The sequence below is a fragment of the Conger conger genome, chromosome 13 (assembly GCF_963514075.1).
Source record: "Conger conger chromosome 13, fConCon1.1, whole genome shotgun sequence".
Taxonomy (NCBI): Eukaryota; Metazoa; Chordata; class Actinopteri; order Anguilliformes; family Congridae; genus Conger; species Conger conger.
The window spans coordinates 7,373,872-7,398,871 of record NC_083772.1 but is presented as its reverse complement, the minus strand read 5'-3'; the positions used below and the strand labels follow the sequence as shown (position 1 = coordinate 7,398,871).

Here is a 25,000-nt window from a genome sequence, read left to right as displayed (position 1 = left end):
CACACAGGCTCCTTCAGGGTGAATCAGAAGTTTTAATCGCCGGGACAGCTCCAGTTCGGGGTCTGAGGCTCTCTGTTGGAATGGGGCAGTGGTGGGGGGGCGGCGTGGAGCAAACACTCTTCAGTACACATGAAATCCCTTAATCCCCCGGCCGGGCTGTCTGCCACAGGGGCAGGGAGGCTGGGGGACACAGCTGGACGTCCTGTCGGGGGAAAACCCCCACACAGTGGCCCCCAGCTGGGGATTAGCCTACAGCGTGAGCTGCAGCAGGGACTGCTGAGGGCCATCAGCAGGGGACAGAGGAGAGGATATAGGGCAGGAATATAGGGCAGTGGGTCTGCTACACGCATGCACACACACGCACACACACACACACACACACGCACATGCACACACACGCACACATGCACACACACACACGCGCACGCACACACGCATGCACACACTCACACACACGCACACACACGCACGCACACGCACGCACATGCACACACACACACACACACGCACACGCACGCACACGCACGCACACACGCACACACGCGCACGCACACGCACACGCACACACACACACACACACACACGCACACACTCTCACCTGGGTTTGTAGGAGTCGGCGTGGCCGCTGGGCGGGGGGAAGGTGCGGGTGCGGTATCCCTTGCCCTGATTGGCCGGCGTGGGGACGGCGGGGGAGGACTCCCTCCTGCGGGCCTCGGCGGAGGGGGCGTGGCCAGCGAGCTCCTGCAGGCCGCTATAGGTGGCCGAGCCGTGCAGGGCCTTGGGGGGCGGGGCCTTGGGGGTGTACAGAGGGGCGGAGTCGATGCCGCTGTCGTTGGAGCCGCCCTTGCCCAGCGGGTCGGGGTCCAGCTCAGCCGGGTCGGCCGCTCCGCCCCCCACCCCCCCCACCCCGCCCTCAAACCAGCGCTCATCACTGTGGCTGCTGGACGCGTTGCTGGAGAGAGTGTTACTGCTGGAGTGACTGGAGTACTGAGCCTCACCCTGAGAGAGAGAGAGAGAGAGAGAGAGAGAGGAGGGGGGAGGGAGGGAGGGGGAGAGAGAGAGGAGGGGGGAGGGGGGAGGGAGGGAGAGAGAGAGAGAGGGGGGGAGAGAGAGAAAGAGGGAGGGAGGGGGAGAGAGGGGGGGAGAGAGAGAAAGAGGGAGGGAGGGGGAGAGAGAGACAGAGAATATGAATGAATATGACAGAGACAGAGACAGAGACAGAGAGGGAGGGGAGGGAGGGAGGGAGAGGGAGGGAGAGGGAGGGAGAGAGAGAGAGAGAGAGGGAGAGAGAGAGAGAGAGAGAGAGAGAGAGAGAGAGAGAGAGAGAGACATGCACAGGACAGCATTATATTTGTGTTGTGTTGTGTAATATCTCTAATCCTTGAGTTGCACACACATTCAAAAGTACCTGGGACAGTATTAAAGCTGAACACAGTGTATGAACAGCACCCTGCTCTCTGCTCTGCACTGCTGCCCCTCAGTAATGCCTCTGCTGTGGATGTGGATGTGGATGTGTATCTGTATTGGTTTTTGTTGGTTATTTCAAATTCTTTACATATTAAAATCTTTTTTCTTTTTTTAAAACACACTCAATAACAGAAAAAAGAATCATTTAAACAAATACAAACACTCATTTTGAACTAAAAGACGAAAAACCTTATTTAAAAAAAAGGTGTGAAAACAAATTATTACAAAATAAGAAAAACTAAACATTACAAATCTTACCAAAATCATGACAAAATACAAAGGAACAAAGGGTGAATGTAAGATGTCCCAAACCGGGCAGAAATGTAAAGAAAAAGTCCCATCTTTCTGGGGTTGAGCAGGTGTTGAGGACCCTATGCCCCTCTTCGGGGGGGTGGACTATATGACCAGTTCTTCCCCCATTTCTCTCTCGCCAGGGTCTTGTTGATGTGAATGTCCAAAATCACACCGGATGTGTATCTGCGTCCTGAGTGGATGTGTATCTGCGTCCTGAGTGGATGTGTATCTGCGTCCTGAGTGGACGTGTATCTGCGTCCTGAGTGGACGTGCATCTGCGTCCTGAGTGGATGTGTATCTGCGTCCTGAGTGGATGTGCATCTGCGTCCTGAGTGGATGTGTATCTGCGTCCTGAGTGGATGTGCATCTGCCTCCTGAGTGGATGTGCATCTGCGTCCTGAGTGGATGTGCATCTGCATGCGGGTGTATCTGAAAGCGGGGGCGTGTCCTCACCTTCAGGTGCCTGTTGGGGGAGTCCTTCCCCGGGACGTCCTGCCGGCCAGGCCTCTTCGGCCCCCCCGCCCCGCCCAGGGGGGGCCCTCGTGAGGACGCAGGCACGTGCCACAGGGGCTCTGCAGGGGGAGCAGCACAGACACACAGACACCACGGCTCAAACACACTGCTGCAGCCATTCAGAAACAAAGACACATACTGCACCTCTCCCTGTCAGCCACCAGAGGGCAGCAGGCACCATAAATACACTGCAGGTCTGCAGGTCTTATAAACTGGGTTGTTTTTAGTCTTGTCTCAGAACTATTCACTCACTCCGTGTGTAAATTAGTGTATCTGAGAGAATGTCCGTGTGTATGTGTGTGCGTATATGTATGTATGTGTATTTGTGTATGTGTGTAAGTGTGTGTGCATGTGTGCGTGTATGCATGTGTTTGTGTGTATGTCTGTGCATGAGTGTGTATGTGTGTACATGAGTGTGTGTGCGTGTATGTATGTATGTATGTATGTGTGCATGAGTGTGTGGGTGTGTGTATGTGTGTGTGTGTGTGTGTGTATGTGTGTGTGTGTGTGTGTGGGTGCGCATGAGTGTGTGGGTGTGTGTATGTGTGCATGAGTGTGTGGGTGTGTGTATGTGTGTGCGGGTGTGTGTATGTGTGTGCGCGCATGTGTGTTTTTGGTACCTGTCTTGCATCTCTCCATAGTGCTCTCCTGGCTGGTGAATCCGGAGGAGGTCTCCCCACTTGACATCATGTCCAGGGTGAGGTGTGGCTCGTAGGCCATCGGGGGGCGCTGAGGGGTGCCGTACCTACACGCACAGACAGAAACGCCCGTTACGCAAGGCCACGCCTTCTCCCTTCCTCCATCAACCCGTCGCCACGGCGAGCAGCCATTCGTCTCACCCTCTCTCTGATTGGCTCAGGTGGCCCACACCAGGGGGAGAGACAGCCAGTCTCTACGCACCGAGTTCAAAAACAATGTCACTCCGGCTGGTCCGGTTTCACCGGCGGGGCGCCACGCCCACATCAACACACTGGCCCCAGTGTGCAGGTTCTGACAGCGTTACACAGCAGACACCAGACAGGCAGAAATAACAGCTCCCACATGCCATTCCACGCCAGCGGCCATTTTCATTTCCACTGAATCGTACAGATGAAATGGTACACATGGCACACAACTGCACATACTCACATTCACACACTGCACGCACACTGTACACACTCACACACACTCACACACACTGTACACACTCACACACACTCACACACAATGCACACAATGTACAAGACTGCACACACTGCACTGCATGAGGCCATGCTTTGACAGTGATAAACACGGCACCTTTTTGCAGATTTGAGTAAGTTTAGTAAGTTTGGGGACCCCTGCCCGAGCCGCGCGGTTCTGGGGGCTCGGTGGAACGGTTGCGGTCGCGGTAAGAGAGGGGTGGTGATGGAGAGGTCTGGGGGAGGCTGGAGAGGTCTGGGGGAGGCTGGGGTCGTGTTCGGTGCGTTGGAGGAAGCCCGACCCCATGGTGGGGCAGTGACTCCTGACTCAGCGCGCTGCTCTAATTATATCTGATAATTACCCGTCTCGTTAAGAGCAGGGCGGCGGGGGGGGGGGGGGGCGTGGCTGGAAGCACAAACGCAGCTGCATCTGAAAACACATCCGTCCTCTAATTAAAGCCCACTGCTTTGACCCTACAGAACCGCAGAGCCACAGAGCCTACAGGTTTTCCTTGGCAGGCCGTGGCAGTTAATTTATTAAATACATATGTCGTTACTTGGGTTACTTGTGATGGTAATATATGCCAAAAGTTTCATTCTCATAAGCGTTGAGTGAAATGATTTAAAAAAATTATTTATCACTCTGCCATGCTCAGCAAAGGAGGTCTTCTGAGGAGACATCAACTACATTTCCCATCAGGCACTTCAGCGAAATCTCACTGACGAACAAAGGTTCTGCACCATGGGAACTTGAGGCACAACGAATATGGCAACATAGTCTCTCAAGTTTAAAAGATGGAAACATCACAGTGACATGCTGGCTTTGCTTGACTGATGAGGACCTGCATGTACATCTGATTGAGTTGCCCAGAGAACTGCTGCTCACTGGATGTTTTTTGTTTTTTCGCACCATTCTCTGCAAGACTGCATAAAAATCCCAGGAGATCAGCAGTTTCTGAGATACTCAAACAACCGGCTTTGGCACCAACACTCTTTCCACGGTCAAAGTCGCTGAGATCACATTTCTTACCCATTCTGACATTGAAGCTCTTGGCCATTTCTGCATGCTTTTATGCATTTAGTTGCTGCCACATGATTGGCTGATTAAATATTTGCATTAACAAGCTGGTGTACAGGTCTACCTGTGCAGTGTAGATCTCTTTAACATTTTACACGCTTGTTTTTTCCCTTAAACCCAGGTCATGCATTTTTATGTATTTGACATGCAATGCTATGTACATAAATCATGCAATATCTCACGCATTCACAATTAGAGACACAGAAACAAGCGTGGTTACCCAGATAGACAGATGTATATGCATGTGTTAGCGCGTAAACGCACACGCACATGCACACAGACACAAGCACACACACAGACACAGATAGACAGATGTATACGCATGTGTTAGCGCGTACACGCACACGCACATGCACATGCATACAGACACAGGCGCGCACACACACACACACACACACACACACACACACACACACACACACACACACACACACACACACACACACACACACACACACACACACACACACACACACACACACACACACACACACACACACACACACACACGTCAGTATGAATCTATGCCAGCCCTGGGGCAGTGCCATGCAGACAGCAGACAGCGCTGGTGCGTTAGTGTGTCCTTCCAGGAGGCACACTGCTGTTCCCCTCCAAATGACTCCCCGCCCCCCGACCAGCAGGGCTCCAGATCAACAGCCAGCACCCGGATAAAGCAGCAGCACCCGGATAAAGCAGGTCAGGAACGCCTCCGTTCACCTTCACAGACAGCCAAAGAATTCCAAGGATTTCCTTTAGCAGGTGCCAAAGAGCCACTTAATAGAGCAGCAGCAGAAAGTGCTGGTCAATAGAAAGCAGCCTTTTAGAATGTATTCCTGGGCTTGGGTTATGTCCTTTATGAACACCCATGGCAGTTGAAATAAAAGGGACCTCATGCAAACGACGGAACCTCCTGTAGCTCAGCATCCCCATCACTGCACTGAGCCATGTTCCGTCAGGCAAACACACAGAATAGTACACATGCGCGCACTCACACACACACGCAGTCACACACGCATGGACAGACACATACACGCACTGACACACGCACGCACGCACTGGTTCCTTTCAGTGCAGCACACACATTTTGTTTACTTTCCTTTTGACTGTGACTTTGTAAATCAAGTTTGTCCGGTTATGAGAGCCGTCACCCATGTTCAACAGGCCCTGTGACGCACCAGGGGAACTACGTCTCTGTGACCAGACTGGGGGAAAACACGGTCTCGACACGTTTCTACACGTTCCAACCGCTCTGTCACCTAACTGCCGGCAGAAGCCACTAACACACAGCAGCCTGGGCCACGGGCCCCAGCTCCAGCAGCAGCAGTGGGGACTGGAGCCCAAGCCCGTCACACTGGATAGACAGGACCAACATACAGCTGCTATTTACCTGCAGGTCTGCTCCCTGCTCCACTTAACCACACATCACAACTACACTCCACTGGAAACTAATGTCTCTCTGTAACAATGTCACTATTGCGAAATACATACAGCTCAGTCATTCCTCTGTCACAGGAGTGAATTATTACATATTGCACACAATATGTATTCATTTACTCCTGCGTACAGCGAGAGAGACAGCAAGTTAGTGAGAGACGTGTAGCTCACTAGCTAGTGCGGAAGCTTCATGGATCGCTAACAATCAATGGAGACAGAGATTTACTTCCGTCCTATATTAAATATTGAATAAAAACAAATGCAGTCAAATATTAAATAATCCTGCTGTGATAAACTGAGTCAAGTGCAGAGATGTAGGTGATGTCAATGGGTGGGATCATTTGATTGACACATGGTGAAACTGAGGCTGCCCTTGAATTGATAATGGCCATTGAAGGCTGCAGGGAAATGATAAACATGGTCGGGTGAGAACATGGTAGTGAATAAATATCAAGGCAATCATACACAATGATAAATGGTTTATAAATAATTTTACCACTGAGGGATTATTTAATCTGATATCATTTTAACACTCCGATATTTAATTTAATAGCATTTTTTTATTTGATTCAACATTTAATTGGGATAATGCAGATGCATATGTGAATATGCATCGCCCGTATGTACAGCAATCTTGGCTGGCGTGGGTGTTTCCCAGACTCCCTGCATCAGCACGGAGACGGGCTGCACTGTACGTACGGACACAGAGACGGACGGACAGACGCAGACGTGTCCCCCCCGGCCTCCTCACAGGCTGATTTCACAGCCACGGGAGGAACACTGTGTTCTTTCAGCTGCTCTCAGCCCCGGGACGTGGGCCAAACAGACACTTTCCCCGGGTTTAACTGGCACGGCCAGGCACCCGTTACACAGCGGCCGCCGCCGCTCGACGGAGCGAGAGCGAGAACAAGGCGGCCTGCTTTCCTCGGACAGCGTGGCCGCAGCCACAGCGCCCGTTACCGTCCCGGGGGAACACAATGGACAGCGCCACGCTGAATGGCACTCAGTCACTGCGCGAGGATCTCGTGTTGAATGCCCTCCCATCACTCCCGTCACTTAAGCGAACCGCCATTTTGTGCGGCTGATAAACCACTCCACCCATATAGTGCCTCTTTTGATAGAGGAGGATTAAAATGGGTGGAAAGACCCATGATGCAACCGCTACAGTCAGGATTGATTACATGGTGCCCAGCACACAGCGCTGGGCTTAAAGCAAGCAAGGCTCTAACGTGACAGGCTAGTTAACACGTGTCAGACCCTGGGTGAAAAAACACTCAACTGTCTCACGCATTCCTTCGGCCTATGTTCTGCTGCCGACCAATCCAATTGACTGGTGTAGCTGTGTAGCTGTAAATCTTGTCCAATCAGAAGTCAAAATTCTCACCCAAGGATAATATGGTATTAGATACTCATTAAACCATTATTAAGAAATACAACAACAACAACAAAAAAAACTACTGTTTAAAGTTGATTACAGTTCAGCTGTAGACTACTGGACTAAAGGATAGTGAGCTAGCACACCCACATCCCATGAAAGCCAGATAAAACTCCACAGTGCCAACCAGTGATTGAGTGATTGAGAGAGAGAGAGAGACACACACAGAGACAGATAGAGAGAGAGAGATGAAACTGACCTGTCAGGTGAGGGCTTATATCGTACGAAGTGCCCGCCCATCCCAGGCCCGCCGATTGCCGCCACGGGGCCGGAGAAGCTGGCGGAGGGGTTGCGGTAGGGCAGCACTCTGTCGCCCCCCATAGGAGACAAGCTGTAGTGGTTCTCTGGGAAACTAACTGGCCTGTGGGGGAGAAATGAAGGGCAGGGAAGGAGAAATGAAGAACGAACACTCGCTGAACCTGTGGGGAGGAGGCCCCAGAACATTATATTACATTGCATTAATGGCATTTGGCAGACGCTCTTATCCAAAGTGACTTACAGTTGATTAGCCTAAGCAGGAGACAATCCTCCCCTGGAGCAATGCAGGGTTAAGGGCCTTGCTCAATGGCCCAACGGCTGGTGCAGATTTTTATTGTGGCTACTAAGAGCATACACCTGATTAATAACCATTCCTGCCAGATATAACATCACTAAAGCACTTAATACGAGTCAGCTACGCTAACCGACGACACAAACACTCATTCTGAAAACAAACAGACCACATCCATAACAAACTCAAAGGAGAGAAACAAAAAAAACTGGAAAAAAAAAAACAGGAAAAAATTAAAATTAAAATGGCGACCTAAACCCATCAAAATATCAGAAGCAGAAATAGGAGAGTGTAGGAGTGCTGGGGGTGGGGAAGGTGCAGTTTGAACAGGTGGGTGTGCGTTGGAGGAGAGCCAGTGACTCTTGGCCACCGTGGGAAGTGTGCACCAACACTGGGGGGCAGTAGAGAGAGGCTTTGCCGCTGGTACAGTCAGTTTGTCTGCGCACAGCTGTGTACCCTAACAGCAGCTACAATGTCAGGAGATGCAGATGAGCGTTATCTGAAGAGCCCGTTTCCACTGTTCTAAAGCGGATAATAACAACAATAAAAACTTCTTAATAAGCGCTAGTAGTTTATGAACAGAGATAGCAGTAAATGGACAATAAACAATAGAAAATTAACAGCGAGTTTAGTTTCAAACAGCCTTTTGTCCAAAGTGACTCACAAGGACATTTGGCAGATGCTCTTATCCAGAGCGACGTACAGTTGATTAGACTAAGCAGGAGACAATCCTCCCCTGGAGCAATGCAGGGTTAACGGACTTGCCAAACGGCTGTGTCTTATTGTAGCTACACCGGGGATTGAACCACCAACCTTTGCGGGTCCCAGTCATTTACCTTAACCACTACGCTACAGCCCGCCCTACTACATTTCTGCCACAGAACCACATAGCATGTCCCCTATGTTGAGTTGGGGATCAGGTGTTGTGACCGGCCGCTCGTTGTGATTGGGTGTTTTTTGTGACTGGCTGCTCGTTGTGATTGGGTGTTTTTTGTGACTGGCTGCTCGTTGTGATTGGGTGTTTTGTGTGACCGGCTGCTCGTTGTGATTGGGTGTTTTGTGTGACCGGCTGCTCGTTGTGATTGGGTGTTTTGTGTGACTGGCTGCTTGTTGTGATTGGGTGTTTTTTGTGACCGGCTGCTCGTTGTGATTGGGTGTTTTTTGTGACCGGCTGCTCGTTGTGATTGGGTGTTTTGTGTGACTGGCTGCTTGTTGTGATTGGGTGTTTTTTGTGACCGGCTGCTTGTTGTGATTGGGTGTTTTGTGTGACCGGCTGCTCGTTGTGATAGGGTGTTTGCCGTGTCTGGGTACTCGTTGTGATTGGCCCCGTCTCTCACCTCTTGGCCAGGTGTTGAGGCTCCCTGTACGGGATGGGCACCAGGGTCTTGTGGGGGCGGGCGCTGGGCTGGGGGACGCCCCCGGGGGCCCAGCGCTGCGGTGGGGGGGCCTTGTGCGTTCCCGGGGGGCTGTCCCAGCGCCAGGCCTGGGGGCGGAGCGGGGGGCGGTACCCTGCCGCCAGAGGCTCCGCCTCGGGTTTCTGCTCCACCGTCTTCATTTCATACTCCTCCGTGCAGCCCCTGTTAACACACACACACACACACACACACACACACACACACACACGAGTTACAAATACAGAGTCACACACAGACATGAGTTACAAATACAGAGTAACACACACACAAGTTACAAATACAGAGTGACACACATACACACGAGTTACAAACACATAGTCACACACACACTCACTCACACACACACGAGTTACAAATACATAGTCACACACACACACACACACACTCACTCACACTCACACACACACACACACACACACACACACACACACACACACACACGAGTTACAAACACAGAGTCACACACACAAGTTACAAACACAGAGTCACACACACAAGTTACAAATACAGAGTCACACACACAAGTTACAAACGCAGTCACACACACACACACACGCACGCACACGCACACGCACACGCACACGCACACACACACACACACAGTAACAAAGACAGGGCCAGGGCCACACACACACACACACGCACACAGAGTGGATGGAATAATACCCGAGCATCTTCCTCCCGGCACACCGAGCCTGAGTGTGAGAACAGACCCGCTGTTCCCATGGCAACAGCGGAAAATAAAACCACAGCGCACTGAACTGCCTTCCACTTCCTGTCTTTCACATTTCAAAGGGAATCCATGGCAGGAAGCAGGGGGAAGAGGGAAGAGGGGCAGACGCGCAGAGAGCGCAGCACACATCCCCATCTCCAGCACCACATACCAGCACAGAGGGACAGAAACCCGCCTAAACCATGCTGTCCCACAGCCTCAGGTTCAGCCCCCCCTGTGGGGCGATAGGACACTATTGTGGGGCAATAGGTGGGGTCACTGTGAGGTCAGCTGTGCCCCATCGGTGTCCCATCTTGGCCTGACCTCAGGGGGACATGGCGCGCGTCCCCAATGCGCTGACCTAGGATCAGCCGAGGTTGCCCGCTCTGACCTGGACGGAGTGTGAGCATCCGCAGACCACACTGACCCAGGGTCAGCCACAACTGCTCTCACACACAGCAGCTCAAACAGAATCTCTCCAGAACGGGAGGGGAAGTGATGAGCGAGACGGCCAACCCAAGGAGGACGAGGACAAGTGGAGCAATGCAGCTGATGGATACAAAACACACACACACACACACACACACACACACGCTCTTTCTTTTCTTGCAGGTACTCCACGTTCTGCACTGATGCAACACTGCTGCACTGTGCTGTACTGAATTACACTACACACCCACTGCAGTGCATCATGGGACTGTGCACAGTCCTGTGGAGGAGTTTTATTTCTGCTCCGGCAGTACAGAGAGCGAGTGCTGGCTGTCGCCGGGGTGGGGTCTGTCCGTCCGTCCGTCCGTCCGTCCGTCCGTCCGTCCGTCCGTCAGCACCAGCTCCTTCCTCTGAGCACAAAGCTCATCCCTTATTCATGCCAGACAAAGCATTCCACCCGCTTCCACTTTCCCCATCGATCTACATACAATACTACAATACCCACAATCCCCGCAGGCTTTGCAGAAAGGATTCTTGGCTCCATCACACATATTTGAAACGAGTTGGTGCAGTCGAGCCTAGCCCCCCCGTCAGACTCCCGGTACCAGAGAGCACAGTCAGAGCAACAATGTCCCCCCCCCTTAACGTCCAGTTTGTAGGCTACACCGTGGCTGTCACTCTCTCCAGCGAGTGAGCAGAAAGCGATCTAGCCTGACGGGCGGTTCCTCCAGCCGCCAATTCCGGTCGTCCCCTCTCGCCCACAACCTGAGCTGCACAGGTATTGGTCCAGAGGCGCGGCTGGGCTCCGCTCTTATTGGGTAAAATGGGAGTCAGATCCTCCCCCCTCGCCCTGGACCACGCCTCGGCCAATGACAGTCAGGACCGTAATCCGGTCCACGCTATGAACCGGCACACTCGAGGTGTCGGGCCCTGGCTGGATGTGGACCCTGGTGGGTGAGCAACAGCCTCCCGGGGTCTCATCAGCTCACTGACGCAAACGCGCTGCACGCACGGTGCATTACCTGGGAAACCCTCAGATGGACAGAGACAGCAGGGCGGGTGGACAGAGCCCGGCGCTGACACATCACAGAGAACCCCAGAGTCAGCATGCACACGTGCACACGTGCACACGTGCACACACACACACACACACACACACACACACACACTCACACTCACACTTACAGCCAAACACACACTCACACACTCACACACGCACACACGCACGCACGCACGCACACACACACACACACACACACACACACACACACACAAACACACACACACACACACACACACACACACACACACACACACACACACACACACACACACACTCACTCACTCACTCACACTTACAGTAATACACACACACACACTCACACTTACAGCCAAACACACACACACACACACACACACACTTACAGTAATACACACACACACACACACACACACACACACACACACACACTCACACTTACACTTACACTTACAGTCATACACACACAGACACACAGACACACAGACACACACACACACAGACACACACACACACACACACACACACACACACACACACACACACACTCACACACACACAGTAATACACACACACTCACACTTACACTTACAGCCAAACACACACACAGACACACTTACAGTCATACACACACAGACACACAGACACACACACACACATACATACACACACACACACACACACACACACACAGGCTGACAGACGAGGGCCCAGCACTAGGGTCCTGCAGTGAGCGGGGAGCAGACATGCGTCTCTGTCCTGGTCCTGAGTAGAGTGACTGAAGGCCCCCGGCACAGCGCTGTCCCCCCCGGCTACGGCTAATGAGCTCTCCTGGGAGAGCCCACCGGAGGAGGGCCCTTCAGCAACTTATCTCCACAACGGAGGAAACTTACAGTACCTCAGGAGCCAGGATGCAGGGGTGGAGTAACCACAGTGCCAGACCCTGCCGGTGTGTGGCCACACGCGTGTTCACCCGCACCGGTACCGGCAGCCAGACCCAAAAACCCGCCACGTGACACACGCATGCGGAAGTGCACACGCGCGAGACTCGAAACCCGGAACCCGCAAAAATGCAACAAAGATTAAGTAACTTAAGTACACAAAGCATCCGCTCAACAGCCTGCGCTGATACAACACAATGCCTGGAGATCTGACTGGACTGAATAACTGACATCGAAATGATGCCGCGCAAAACTTTCCCCAAAACGTGCGAGGGGAACGCACCGACCCGGCGACGCTGCCCCCCCGTGCTCCATCACAGTCTCTGACGTGCCGAAGGCAGACCTGGCATCCCGAACAGAGAGGCAAACGGAGAACAACAGCCCACCGCACCTACCTCCTCCTCGCCTCCTCCGCACACAGCCCCGATCGGGGGGCACGGCTCTTCCCTTTTGTGTGCGGAGACGCAGCGGAGCGCCCGCGGCCCGCGGCCATCTTGACACGGGCGCCCGGGCGGGATGAGGGGCCGAATGCGGCGGGCGGGACGCGGGGGGGACGGGGCGGAGGGGGACGCCCCGCGCTCAAAGGCCCGCTCCGCTCCGCTCCGCTCTTTGTGTCCGATTAGCCGCCGCGCCGCCAGACGGGCTAACGGCGAGCGCGCCCCTTTAAGACCCCCCGTCTCGCGAGCGGGAGGGGAACCGGAAGACGGTCCGGAGTAACGCTCCTCCTAACCCCCCCCCCCCCCGGCGCCCCGCGCCCCGCTCCCCGCGCGCACACACTTCAAACGGCAGCGCTGATCCACACCCCACGCGCCCAGCGGAGCCGCACCGAGCTCACAGACCCTCCTCCGGACCAGCCCTGGCACACAGCGCCAGCGCTGAGCAACGCTGTCACACACGAGCACGCCGCCGACACGCACACCGCACAACGACCATTATTATTATTATCATTTTAAATCAGTCACACTCGCACATTCACAAAACAGAGATGAAGGCAGGCCTGACCTAACCACTTGTACTGAGACTGAAGTAAACAAGCGCTGTTCAGGAAAACGGTTTCCACAAGCTCAGTACAGGAATAACAGCTGTCTCTCACTCTCTCCTCCTCTCCCTCTCCCTCCCTCCCTCTCTCTCAGGTCTTTGCGAGCCGCTCTGTGGCTCCACAGCACCCACCTTTCAGAGGAGAGACGCCGTCGGTGGTTCCTGCCATTGCTCAGCCTCTCTCTGTCAGCCCGAGCTTTCAGCACTCGCCCCTTCCCTCTCTCTCTCTCTCTCTCTCGCGTGCACACACACACTCTCACACACACACACAGGCGCGCGCGCTGTCTCTCTCCCTCCTCTAAAGGGGGAGAGGGAGGGAGGGAGGGAGGGAGGGAGAGAGGGAGGGAGCAAGCGCTTCTCTCCCTTTCCCCCACGGAGCTTCGCACCTCCGAGGTGTTGAGACACGTCCCACCACGTGAGCAGCAGGCTGCCTGCCCAGACGCTCCTGTGCTCAGTAAACTCCCTTTCTCTCCCTACCTCTCTCTCACTGCCTCTCCATTTCTTCTCCTTTCCCTCCCCCACCTCATATTAAAGCCACATGCATCTTTAATTAATGACTTTCTTCCATTTCTCTTTTTCCCTCTCCTTTTCTTCTCCCAGTTTACAGGCATTCATCTCATGCAAACTGTTTCTCTGGCAGAGGGGCAGAGAGAGGGAGAGAGAGAGAGAGAGAGAGAAAAGGAGAGGGAGTGAGAGAGAGAGAGATGAAAATGCTCAAGTGCCTAATTACCAACTGCTCTAGATTCACAGCAGTGTTTGTTTGTGTGTATGTGTATGTGTGTGTGTGTGTGTGTGTGTGCGCGTGCGTGTGTGCGCGCGCGTGTGTGTGTGTGTGCGTGCATGTGTATGTGTGTGCGTGTGCGTGTGTGCATGCAGTCCATGCAATGGCCCACACTTCCTCGAGTGACACACAGTCAGTTACCCTCCATGAACCAACCCGTCACAGCCAGACCGCCTATTAGAAGAGCAGCACTTCCTGCCCTAACCCCTACTTACACACACATGCACGTGCAGACATGGACACGAACGCGCGCGCACACATGCACAGACACACACTCACACACTCACTTACACTCACACTCACATACAAACACACACACACACACACATACAAATATACACACACACACACACACACACTCCTCCCACGCAACATTCCTCCTGCCACCTCTTTGGCTTGGCTCTTCTGTTGCTGAAGGCATAGGCCCCCCCCCCCCCCACCCCCCCATAGCACAGCTCTGTTCTGCCCAAACGCTACAGATTCCACCAATCACGTTTGAATGAACATGAACTAAACTGCGGCTTTCCTTTCCCGTTAGTAGTGGCACACATCCTTAAAGACATCCTTGAGCACCATTACGAACAATATCACATCAGGCTCTGGAGAGCAGCCACCAAGTCCTTGTGAATTAGCATGCTGCCGGCTGCGTTATTTACACTTGGTTCTGTGCCGCGTGGATTTTACAAGTGCTCTGTGTCACCTCCGGAAGCACGTCAGCCAGCGCGATAACCAGCTCTGGACACAGCCACCGCATGAATAAATAATCAGAACAATATTCTACACGTCTGAACGGCGAAACACGGAGCCCCACGTGAACAGGGCGTTGGGGTTTCGGGCCGGGAAGCCTCCGCTCCAGCGGAGCGCTGGCTGACTCTGGCCTCGGGTCCGAGGAGCCCGCAGCGCAACGGGAGGTATTTATAGAGCAGCAACGTCGACTACCCGCCCCAGCGTCTCATCCCCAAACACCCTCGCCTGGGGACGACTTCCCGCAGCATCCACCAACACAACAGCTTTTATTTTTGGTCAAGCCCATTTTTAAAAAAAGAAAAAAAAAAAGAAAGAAAGAAAAAAAAGAAGGGCGTTTTAAAATGAACAAGCCAAATACATACGCAGCAACAGTGAGTGCAGTGTCCATACAGGGCTATAATTAGGCATCTGCATTATTACTCACAGTTCCATGGCTAAGCTCTCGAAGTTGGAAGCAAAGCCGTGCAGACCATGGAAAAACACGCAGTCTCAAACGCGTTCCGTGTTCTTCAGCGTAACCGCCTCTACGGTCCGCCCTCACCCTGACCCCTGACCCCTGTGGTGCCTCAGAGAACCGACAACACAGCAGAACTACAGAAGCATTCTGCTGTCACGTTAACGACGAAAGCCTCCACCTGACCCCGGATCCCGGATCTCGGACCCCTGACCCCTGTGGTGCCTCAGAGAACCGACAACACAGCAAAGCTACAGAAGAATCCTGCTAAGGTAAGACAGAGTCACATTAACAACGAAAGCCTCCACCTGACCCCTGACCCCAGACCCCTGACCCCGGGCTCACCTGCGCGGGCCGCCCTCGTCGTAGGGCGGGATGATGAGCACCTTGACGGTGACGGAGGTGCGCAGCAGGTCGATCATCTGCTCGTGGGACAGCGTGACGGCCGCCACCTTGCAGATCTCCACCAGGCGGCTGCCCTGCCGCAGGCCGGCCTGCCAGGCGAAGCCGTACTCCTCCACCTCCGCCACCGTGCCGTCCAGCCGCACGTGGAAGCCCAGCTGGCCCAGCCCGTTCCGCCGCAGCGTCATGTCCACCGTCTCGCAGCCCAGCGTCAGAGCCTGCGGGCACAGCCGGGAGACCGGGGACATTGTACCGACTGCACAGATACCCAGCTCCATCAGCACGTACATCAGCATGACCAAGGACATTATACTTACTGCACAGATACCCAGCTCCATCAGCATGACCAAGGACATTATACTTACTGCACAGATACCCAGCTCCATCAGCACTACCAAGGACATTATACCGACTGCACAGATACCCAGCTCCATCAGCAAGTACATCAGCATGACCGAGGATATTATACTGACTGCACAGATACCCAGCTCCATCAGCACATACATCAGCATGACCAAGGATATTATACTTACTCCACAGACACTCAGCTCCATACACAAGTGCATCAACATGATCAAAGACAATATACTCACTCTACAGATAATCAGCTCCATAAGCATGCTGATGTACATGACCAAAGATATTATATTTACTCAACAGATATTCAACTCCATATGCAAATCCATCAGCATGACCAAAGATATTGTATGTACCCAAGAGTTGCTCAGCTCCACACGCAAGTCATCCAGCACGACCAAATATAAACGAAATAAACGTTCACACAAACATTCACATCCACGTGAATAAAGTCTCCCGTCCTGGTACTCGGCTCCCCCCGCTGGCCTCTCACCTTGAGCCGAGTCACCACCTCGCGCAGGTCCTGGGCGTAGCCCTCCGGCACGCGCACGGCGATGTGGTCGCCGCGGCCGTAGTAGATCTTGAGCGCCAGCCGCTCGGGGGCCCAGCCGATGACGTCGGCGCAGAAGCAGTTGAACACGGCCTCCTTGGTGGCGGTGTCCAGCAGCAGCACGTACTCCCCGGACACGGCCAGCACGCAGGCCAGGTCGGCCCCGCCGCCGCCGCTGAAGTCCTGGGCCAGCACGCGCCAGGCCACGGCGCCCGCCGCGCCCAGCTCGGCCCCCTCCCGCGCCCGCGCCCGCTCCCGCTTCTTGGAGGCCAGCGAGATGAGGTTGTTGAGCTTGCCGGCCGAGTCGAGAGGCGTGCCGCTCACGCAGTGCTCCGCCAGGTCCCGCAGGTACTCCTGCCGCGTGCGCGTCGCCATGGCGTGGAACTTCTCCGACTTGTGCGCCGCGTTCTCCGCGTTGATCGCCTTGGCCAGCAGGAAGTCCCGGAACAGGGCGGGGTCGCGGAAGGTCGCCCCGCTGGGGATGGGCGGGCCGAAGGGGGGGACGTCCTTCATCCGGGTCACCGCCACGCTGGAGAGAACGGGGAACCAGGGGAACCGTTACACACACAGAGCGCCGTCAATTACCCATCAACACCACTGTTACCCACGACACCACTGTTACCCACGACACCACTGTTACCCACGACACACCACTGTTACCCACAACACACCACTGTTACCCACAACACACCACTGTTACCCACGACACCACTGTTACCCAACACACCACTGTTACCCACGACACACCACTGTTACCCACGACACCACTGTTACCCAACACACCACTGTTACCCACGACACACCACTGTTACCCACGACACCACTGTTACCCAACACACCACTGTTACCCACGACACCACTGTTACCCACGACACCACTGTTACCCACGACACCACTGTTACCCACGACACCACTGCTACCCACGACACCACTGTTACCCAACACACCACTGTTACCCACGACACCACTGTTACCCACGACACCACTGCTACCCACGACACCACTGTTACCCAACACACCACTGTTACCCACGACACCACTGTTACCCACGACACCACTGTTACCCACGACACCACTGTTACCCACGACACACCACTGTTACCCACGACACACCACTGTTACCCACGACACCACTGTTACCCACGACACCACTGTTACCCACGACACCACTGTTACCCACGACACACCACTGTTACCCACCAAACCACTGTTACCCACGACACCACTGTTACCCACCAAACCACTGTTACCCACGACACCACTGTTACCCACAACACCACTGTTACCCACGACACCACTGTTACCCACCAAACCACTGTTACCCACGACACCACTGTTACCCACCAAACCACTGTTACCCACGACACCACTGTTACCCACCAAACCACTGTTACCCACGACACCACTGTTACCCACCAAACCACTGTTACCCACGACACCACTGCATCAGTTACCCCCCAAACTACTGCTTCAGTTACCCACGACACCACCGCGTCAGTTACCCACGACACTACAGTGGCATTTACCCAGCACACCGCTGTGACGGGGTCTACTCTGGGCGGAGAGACGCAGCGTGAGCGGCAGGCGGCTCTACCTGTAGCAGGTGCTGTCGGAGCAGGGCGCGTGCACGCGCACGATGACGAAGACGTGCTGGAAGTGGGAGCGGATGTTCTGCGGCGTGAAGGGCAGCGCTCCCGGCTCCTGGAAGATGATGGTGACGATGTCGTTCCCGATGTGCCTCTTCCTCAGGAGCTGAGAGAGAGAGAGGGAGAGACGGAGAGAGGGAGAGAGGGGGAGAGAGGAGAGAGAGAGGGGGAGAGGGGGAGTGAGGAAGAGTGAGATAAAGAGAGGGAGGAGGCACAGTAGGCACCGATTAACACTTCCCATAATATCCTTCCAACACCGGGGAAAATAGGTGCCAAGTGAGAGAGAGGGGGAGGGAGAGAGATGATAATAATCACCATCCCCACAATCATAATATTATTAACTTATTATTTTTCCTTTTGTTATCCTCGCAGTACAGACTAAACTAGACCTAAACTACATTATCTCACACTGGAGACCTTCTGGCAGAGACCGCTGGACTCCCTCTGCTATTCCAGGGCTCAATCTACAGCTACAGGCAGCCTGTGGGTTTGACTTTGCTGGTATCGCTTGCGCTGGCTGGACTGGTGGTCAGCGATGTAGTGGATAATATGCTGATCCTATTACACGCTATCCTTCCTTTGTACATCTCCTTCCCTTCAAACAGCCTTCTGCCGACAGAAGCAGGCACCAGTGCACATCAAGCAACACTGTGTATGTGGAGAAAGACAACCCCATTAATAGAGAACCATAAATAACAGTACACACAAACACACACACACACAAATACACACAGACATGCACACATAAAGGCACACAAATACTCTCTCCCTCACGCAAACAGACACACTCCTCTGAACTCTCAAACTACTGAGTCAGGAAAGCGGGAGTCTGTATTGAGAAACACTGCCACCTAGAGACCAGAAAGCAGAAGTACAGTTAATGGCGAGTTGGAGTCACTTGGTGGAGGCAGAGTGCTTCATAACCGACAGGACCATGGGTCTGGGAAAGCACTGAGCATGCTCAGTAGATCTGGTGTTTATTTAGCGTAAGCCCTTGCAGCACACTGTTACCACATGAACACACTGGCATACCAACAGGCAGACACAGCTCAAAAGAGCAAAATAACCACATAAAGACACACACATATAGAGCAAGACATCAATGCATTCACACACAGCTCATAAGACAAAAAACAGATGCACATGCAAACATGTGCACAGCTTACAGAAATACATACACAGACACACGCAAATACGCATGCACGCACACGCATGCTCACGCACGCACACACACACACACACTCGCACACACACACACACGCACGCACACACACACACACACACACACACACACTGGCAGTGTGGTTGGGAGGAGGTTTTATTTACAAGCTTGGGGATATAATAAAACAGCAAACAGAGGGACTAAGACACACCCTGCTTTGATCCCGACATGAGAGGAGAAAGCGTGAGAGGGAAAGAGAGAGGGAGGGAAAGAGAGAAGGAGAGAGAGAGAGAGAGAGAGAGAGAGAGAGAAAGCAAAAGAAGGAAAAGGAGAGGGGAACAGGTATATGGGACGGGATGAAAACTTCACGTGACAGGAGGAACGCCAAGCAGGGAGAGAAAGAAAAAGAGTGAGAACAAAAAAGAGCGAAAGAGAAAGAGAGACAAAGCAAGAGAGGGAGAGAGGCACTGATACCACGGGGAGCTGGTCAGTGACCTGACACAAACGTTTCAATAACAGGAGCCGACACACATCCCTGGGGTTTATCTCTGCTGCAGGGTCACACAGAGACAGCAGGCCACGCAGGGGCCCGTCAGACAGCAGGCCACATGCACACGGGGCCCGTCAGACAGCAGGCCACACAGGGGCCCGTCAGACAGCAGGCCACACGGGGGCCCGTCAGACAGCAGGCCACACGGGGGCCCGTCAGACAGCAGGCCACACAGGGGCCCGTCAGACAGCAGGCCACACAGGGGCCCGTCAGACAGCAGGCCACATGCACACAGGGGCCCGTCAGACAGCAGGCCACATGCACACGGGGCCCGTCAGACAGCAGGCCACATGCACACAGGGGCCTGTCAGACAGCAGGCCACATGCACACGGGGCCCGTCAGACAGCAGGCCACATGCACACAGGGGCCTGTCAGACAGCAGGCCACATGCACACAGGGGCCCGTCAGACAGCAGGCCACACAGGGGCCCGTCAGACAGCAGGCCACATGCACATGGGGCCCGTCAGACAGCAGGCCACATGCACACGGGGCCCGTCAGACAGCAGGCCACACAGGGGCCCGTCAGACAGCAGGCCACACGGGGGCCCGTCAGACAGCAGGCCACACGGGGGCCCGTCAGACAGCAGGCCACACGGGGGCCCGTCAGACAGCAGGCCACACGCACACGGGGGCCCGTCAGACAGCAGGCCAAAGTGCATACCCATAACCAGGGATAACCGTCAGACAGCACGTACCTGCTGGGGGTTGCTGGGCATGTAGGGCAGCATGGTGGACACGTGGAACATCACCTCGTAGTTCTGGTACGTGGTGTACAGGGAGTGTGTGCCAGTGGAGTCCGCTGCACAACACACAAACACACACACACACACACACACACAATCAGAAATAAACTACAGGAGTGTGCAGTGATGATTATGCACTTAACTCAATGAAGATAAATCAGAAACCAAGTACTATTCAAGTATTTATTTCATGTACTGTTGGTTCATGTGAACGGAGAGCTCCTTCCGTCGTGCCATTGTGTTTAACACTGTGCCACTGCTCAAAGTTTGCGTTATCTTAGATACTGGAACAGCTGACCATCAGAAGTAATTTTGCAGAGCAATGTTGCTCTAAACCAGTTTAAACAAATTAACAATCATGGAATGAGCCTTCAAACATGCATTCATGTGTTGCAGAAGTCAGCGTTTCTGTTTATTAGCCATGCTTATACCCCAATGTAATTGTGGGAATGTTTTTGTTTTTTTTCTTCCCATTGCCTTCAATAGAATTGTTCAATACATTTTCACACAAAAATGCTAAACTTTAATTTTTAAAGAAGTAATATATTAGGACCGCTTTTAGACAAACGTGGTGGTGTATAATCATCGCTGCACACTATTGTAAATAAACAAATCTCATCTATCCATGCTTGGTACACTATACTGAGAAATGACACGTGAGAAAATGTGATACAATGCCTCTTAGAGACCAGGGTAAGGGGGTGTGTTACGTTTAAGGCCATTCCACAGCAGGTTATTTTTATTTTTCTGTTTTCTGTTTTATTTTTCTGTGTTGGCAGACAATGATGAGATATAATGTGAATGTATGTGTATGTGAAAGCTTCATGCTCGTACTTCATACATTCCACTTTGGCAGTGGAGTCATTTAAAGTTTGCCTGGTTGTCATACTGAAAAAACGTGTTGCGGTACAAAATGTGATTTTTAGAGGTCCATAACTCTGTAAAGAAAAGCCATAAATCTTTGATAATTCGTCGGAAGGGTAGTAAACGAAAGTAGGTGTGTAGGCCAGTGACGAATTCTACATACAAAATTACCTCTAGGTACAAATGTTCAGATTTAAGGATATTCCATACAAAGTTATAGACCTCTATAAATCACATTTTGTGCACAATGCCATTTTTTCTAACTTTAAATGGATCTCCCAGCACAATAAAATACGAAGATCATATTTTCTATCAACAGATAGAAAAGGAAAACAAATCCAAGAGGTGCTGTTGTGCAACCTCCTGGAGTTGGCATGAAATAGCCCCTCAGTGTCTGTAGGTAAAAGGGGGTGGATCACTCTGTGTCTGTAGGTAAAAGGGGGTGCATCACTCTGTCTGTAGGTAAAATGGGTGTAGTTCTCCTCGGGGGTAGGTAAAAGGGGGTGCGTTTCTCTGTGTCTGTAGGTAAAAGGGGGTGCATGTCTCTGTGTCTGTAGGTAAAAGGGGGTGCGTTTCTCTGTGTCTGTAGGTAAAAGGGGGTGCGTTTCTCTGTGTCTGTAGGTAAAAGGGGGTGCGTTTCTCTGTGTCTGTAGGTAAAAGGGGGTGCATGTCTCTGTGTCTGTAGGTAAAAGGGGGTGCATGTCTCTGTGTCTGTAGGTAAAAGGGGGTGCATGTCTCTGTGTCTGTAGGTAAAAGGGGGTGATTTAGGGTGTCTTACTCTTGGTGTCCAGCTGGGCGGCGTACTTGGTGAAGCCTCGCAGGCACACCTGCTCCCCCAGCAGCTGCAGGAAGTCGCGGAAGGCGGGCGTGGCCTCCTCGTTGTTGTACATCTCCTCCTCCGTACTCTGGCCCGCCCGACACAGCAGGATGCCCACCTTGTGCTTCTGACTCAACTGCAGGAGAGGGAGAGAGTTATTACCAACACCCATCTGTGCTTAATATTACTATTATTATTATTATTCCGGTTATTGATGGCGCATAGGTGAGCTGCACACATTATATACTGAGCAGAACACCACTCGTTCTGCGTTCCAGCACCGCTGATTAGACTTTAAATTGGAAAGGACAGAGAGAGGGGGGCCAGGGAGGGAGGAGAGAGGAAGGGTGGAGAGAGAGAGGGAGGGAGGGAGGGAGGGAGGGAGGACAGAGGAAGGGAGGCGAGAGGGAGGGAAAGGACAGAGGAAGTGGGAGAGAGGACAGAGAGGGAGAGAAAGGAAGTGAAATGTGCACAAGGCTGCATGTTCGTTCCAGACACAGCGTGTTAAAGCAGACAAAAGTGCATTCATGAATAGATCGCCCTCTCTTTCCTTTACCTTATTATAAATCGGTAAATAAATACACCTGTATACACTGAAGCACATGTACACAATCATACACAATCAATTTTTCTAAATGTCTTTTCCAGGGAGTCAGTCCAATTTGTTATAACAGTCAAATTGTGTAAGGAATGACCGTCCCTAAGCAACGACTCTGAAGGGCGAGATTAGTAACAGACCGCAGCACTCAACACATAATGGCACATGGGTGCCGAGTGCTCCAGTCTGTTTACTCCACTCGTCTCCCCCTTTGGAGACGTTTCCGGAGTCAGGAATGCCTTAAGCGCTCAGGGTACCGGGGTTTCCTCTCCTGTAGAACCTGTAGTCACGTCACGCGACGTACAGATCATTCATCTCGGGCAGGTAAACACACTGTTGACCTGTGACCTTTGACCTGTGACCTGTGCTCACCCCCTGCTCGTCCAGTTTGAGCAGCTGCTCGGTGACCTTGGGCACGGTGAGGGCGAGCCGCAGGCAGCCGGCGCTCAGCTCGGGCACCACGTGCTCCAGCACCTCCTTCAGGGGCAGCCCGCGCACCGTGCCGTGTCTCGCCGTGGAGGGCACCGCGTCCTCCAGGAGGGACCCCCGCAGCGTCACCAGCTGGAGCAGAGAGGGACAGGAGCCGTCAGGACCCGGTCAACACCGTCACACATCACAAACAGGACCCCACCGTCACACATCACAAACAGGACCCCACCGTCACACATCACAAACAGGACCCCACCGTCACACATCACATACAGGACCCCACCGTCACACATCACAAACAGGACCCGGTCAACACCGTCACACATCGCAAACAGGACCTCACCGTCACACATCACAAACAGGACCCCACCATCACACATCACAAACAGGACCCCACTGTCACACATCACAAACAGGACCCCACTGTCACACATCACAAACAGGACCCGGGCAACACCGTCACACATCACAAACAGGACCCCACCGTCACACATCACAAACAGGACCCGGTCAACACCGTCACACATAACAAACAGGACCCAGTCAACACCGTCACTCCATAACAAACAGGACCCAGTCAACAGCATCACATATTACAAACAGGAGCCATGTAATACCGTCACACATAACAAACAGGACCCAGTCAACACCGTCACACATAACAAACAGGACCCAGGCAGTACTGTCACACATAACAAACAGGACCTGGCCAACACCGTCACTCCATAACAAACAGGACCTGGTCAATACCGTCACTCCATAACAAACAGGACCTGGTCAATACCGGCACTCCATAACAAACAGGACCCAGTCAACACCGTCACACACAACAAACAGGACCCAGTCAACACCGTCACACACAACAAACAGGACCCAGTCAACACCGTCACTCCATAACAAACAGGACCTGGTCAAAACCGTCACTCCATAACAAACAGGACCCAGTCAACACCGTCACACACAACAAACAGGACCCAGTCAACACCTTCACACACAACAAACAGGACCCAGTCAACACCATCACACATAACAAACAGGACCCAGTCAACACCATCACACATAACAAACAGGACCCAGTCAACACCATCACACATAAACAGGAACCAGTCAACACCGTCACACATAACAAACAGGACCCAGTCAACACCGTCACACATAACAAACATGAGCCATGTAATACCGTCACACCATAACAAACAGGACCCGGTCTAGACTGTCACACATAACAGACAGGACCCGGTCAACATCGTCACACATAACAAACAGGACCTGGTCAATCCTGTCACACATAACAAATAGGACCTAGTCAACGGCGTCACAAATAACGAACAGGACCCAGTCAATATAGTCAGATCATAACAAACAGGACCCAGTCAATATAGTCAGATCATAAC

General features: G+C 52.9%; 1 protein-coding gene across 1 annotated transcript in view; it reads right to left on the bottom strand.

The window, feature by feature from the left end:
* sipa1l3 (signal-induced proliferation-associated 1 like 3) overlaps window positions 1-25,000 on the bottom strand; it is a 76,518-nt gene that overhangs the window by 12,418 nt on the left and 39,100 nt on the right. The window contains exons 6-16 of the mRNA XM_061216901.1: window positions 23,550-23,738; window positions 22,541-22,715; window positions 20,851-20,954; window positions 18,391-18,548; window positions 16,740-17,325; window positions 15,833-16,107; window positions 9,269-9,508; window positions 7,581-7,742; window positions 2,895-3,019; window positions 2,215-2,333; window positions 599-999 (exon numbers count right to left, since the gene is read on the bottom strand). Of these exons, the coding sequence (XP_061072885.1) occupies window positions 599-999; window positions 2,215-2,333; window positions 2,895-3,019; window positions 7,581-7,742; window positions 9,269-9,508; window positions 15,833-16,107; window positions 16,740-17,325; window positions 18,391-18,548; window positions 20,851-20,954; window positions 22,541-22,715; window positions 23,550-23,738 (2,534 nt within the window). The remainder of the gene's footprint in view (window positions 1-598; window positions 1,000-2,214; window positions 2,334-2,894; window positions 3,020-7,580; window positions 7,743-9,268; window positions 9,509-15,832; window positions 16,108-16,739; window positions 17,326-18,390; window positions 18,549-20,850; window positions 20,955-22,540; window positions 22,716-23,549; window positions 23,739-25,000) is intronic.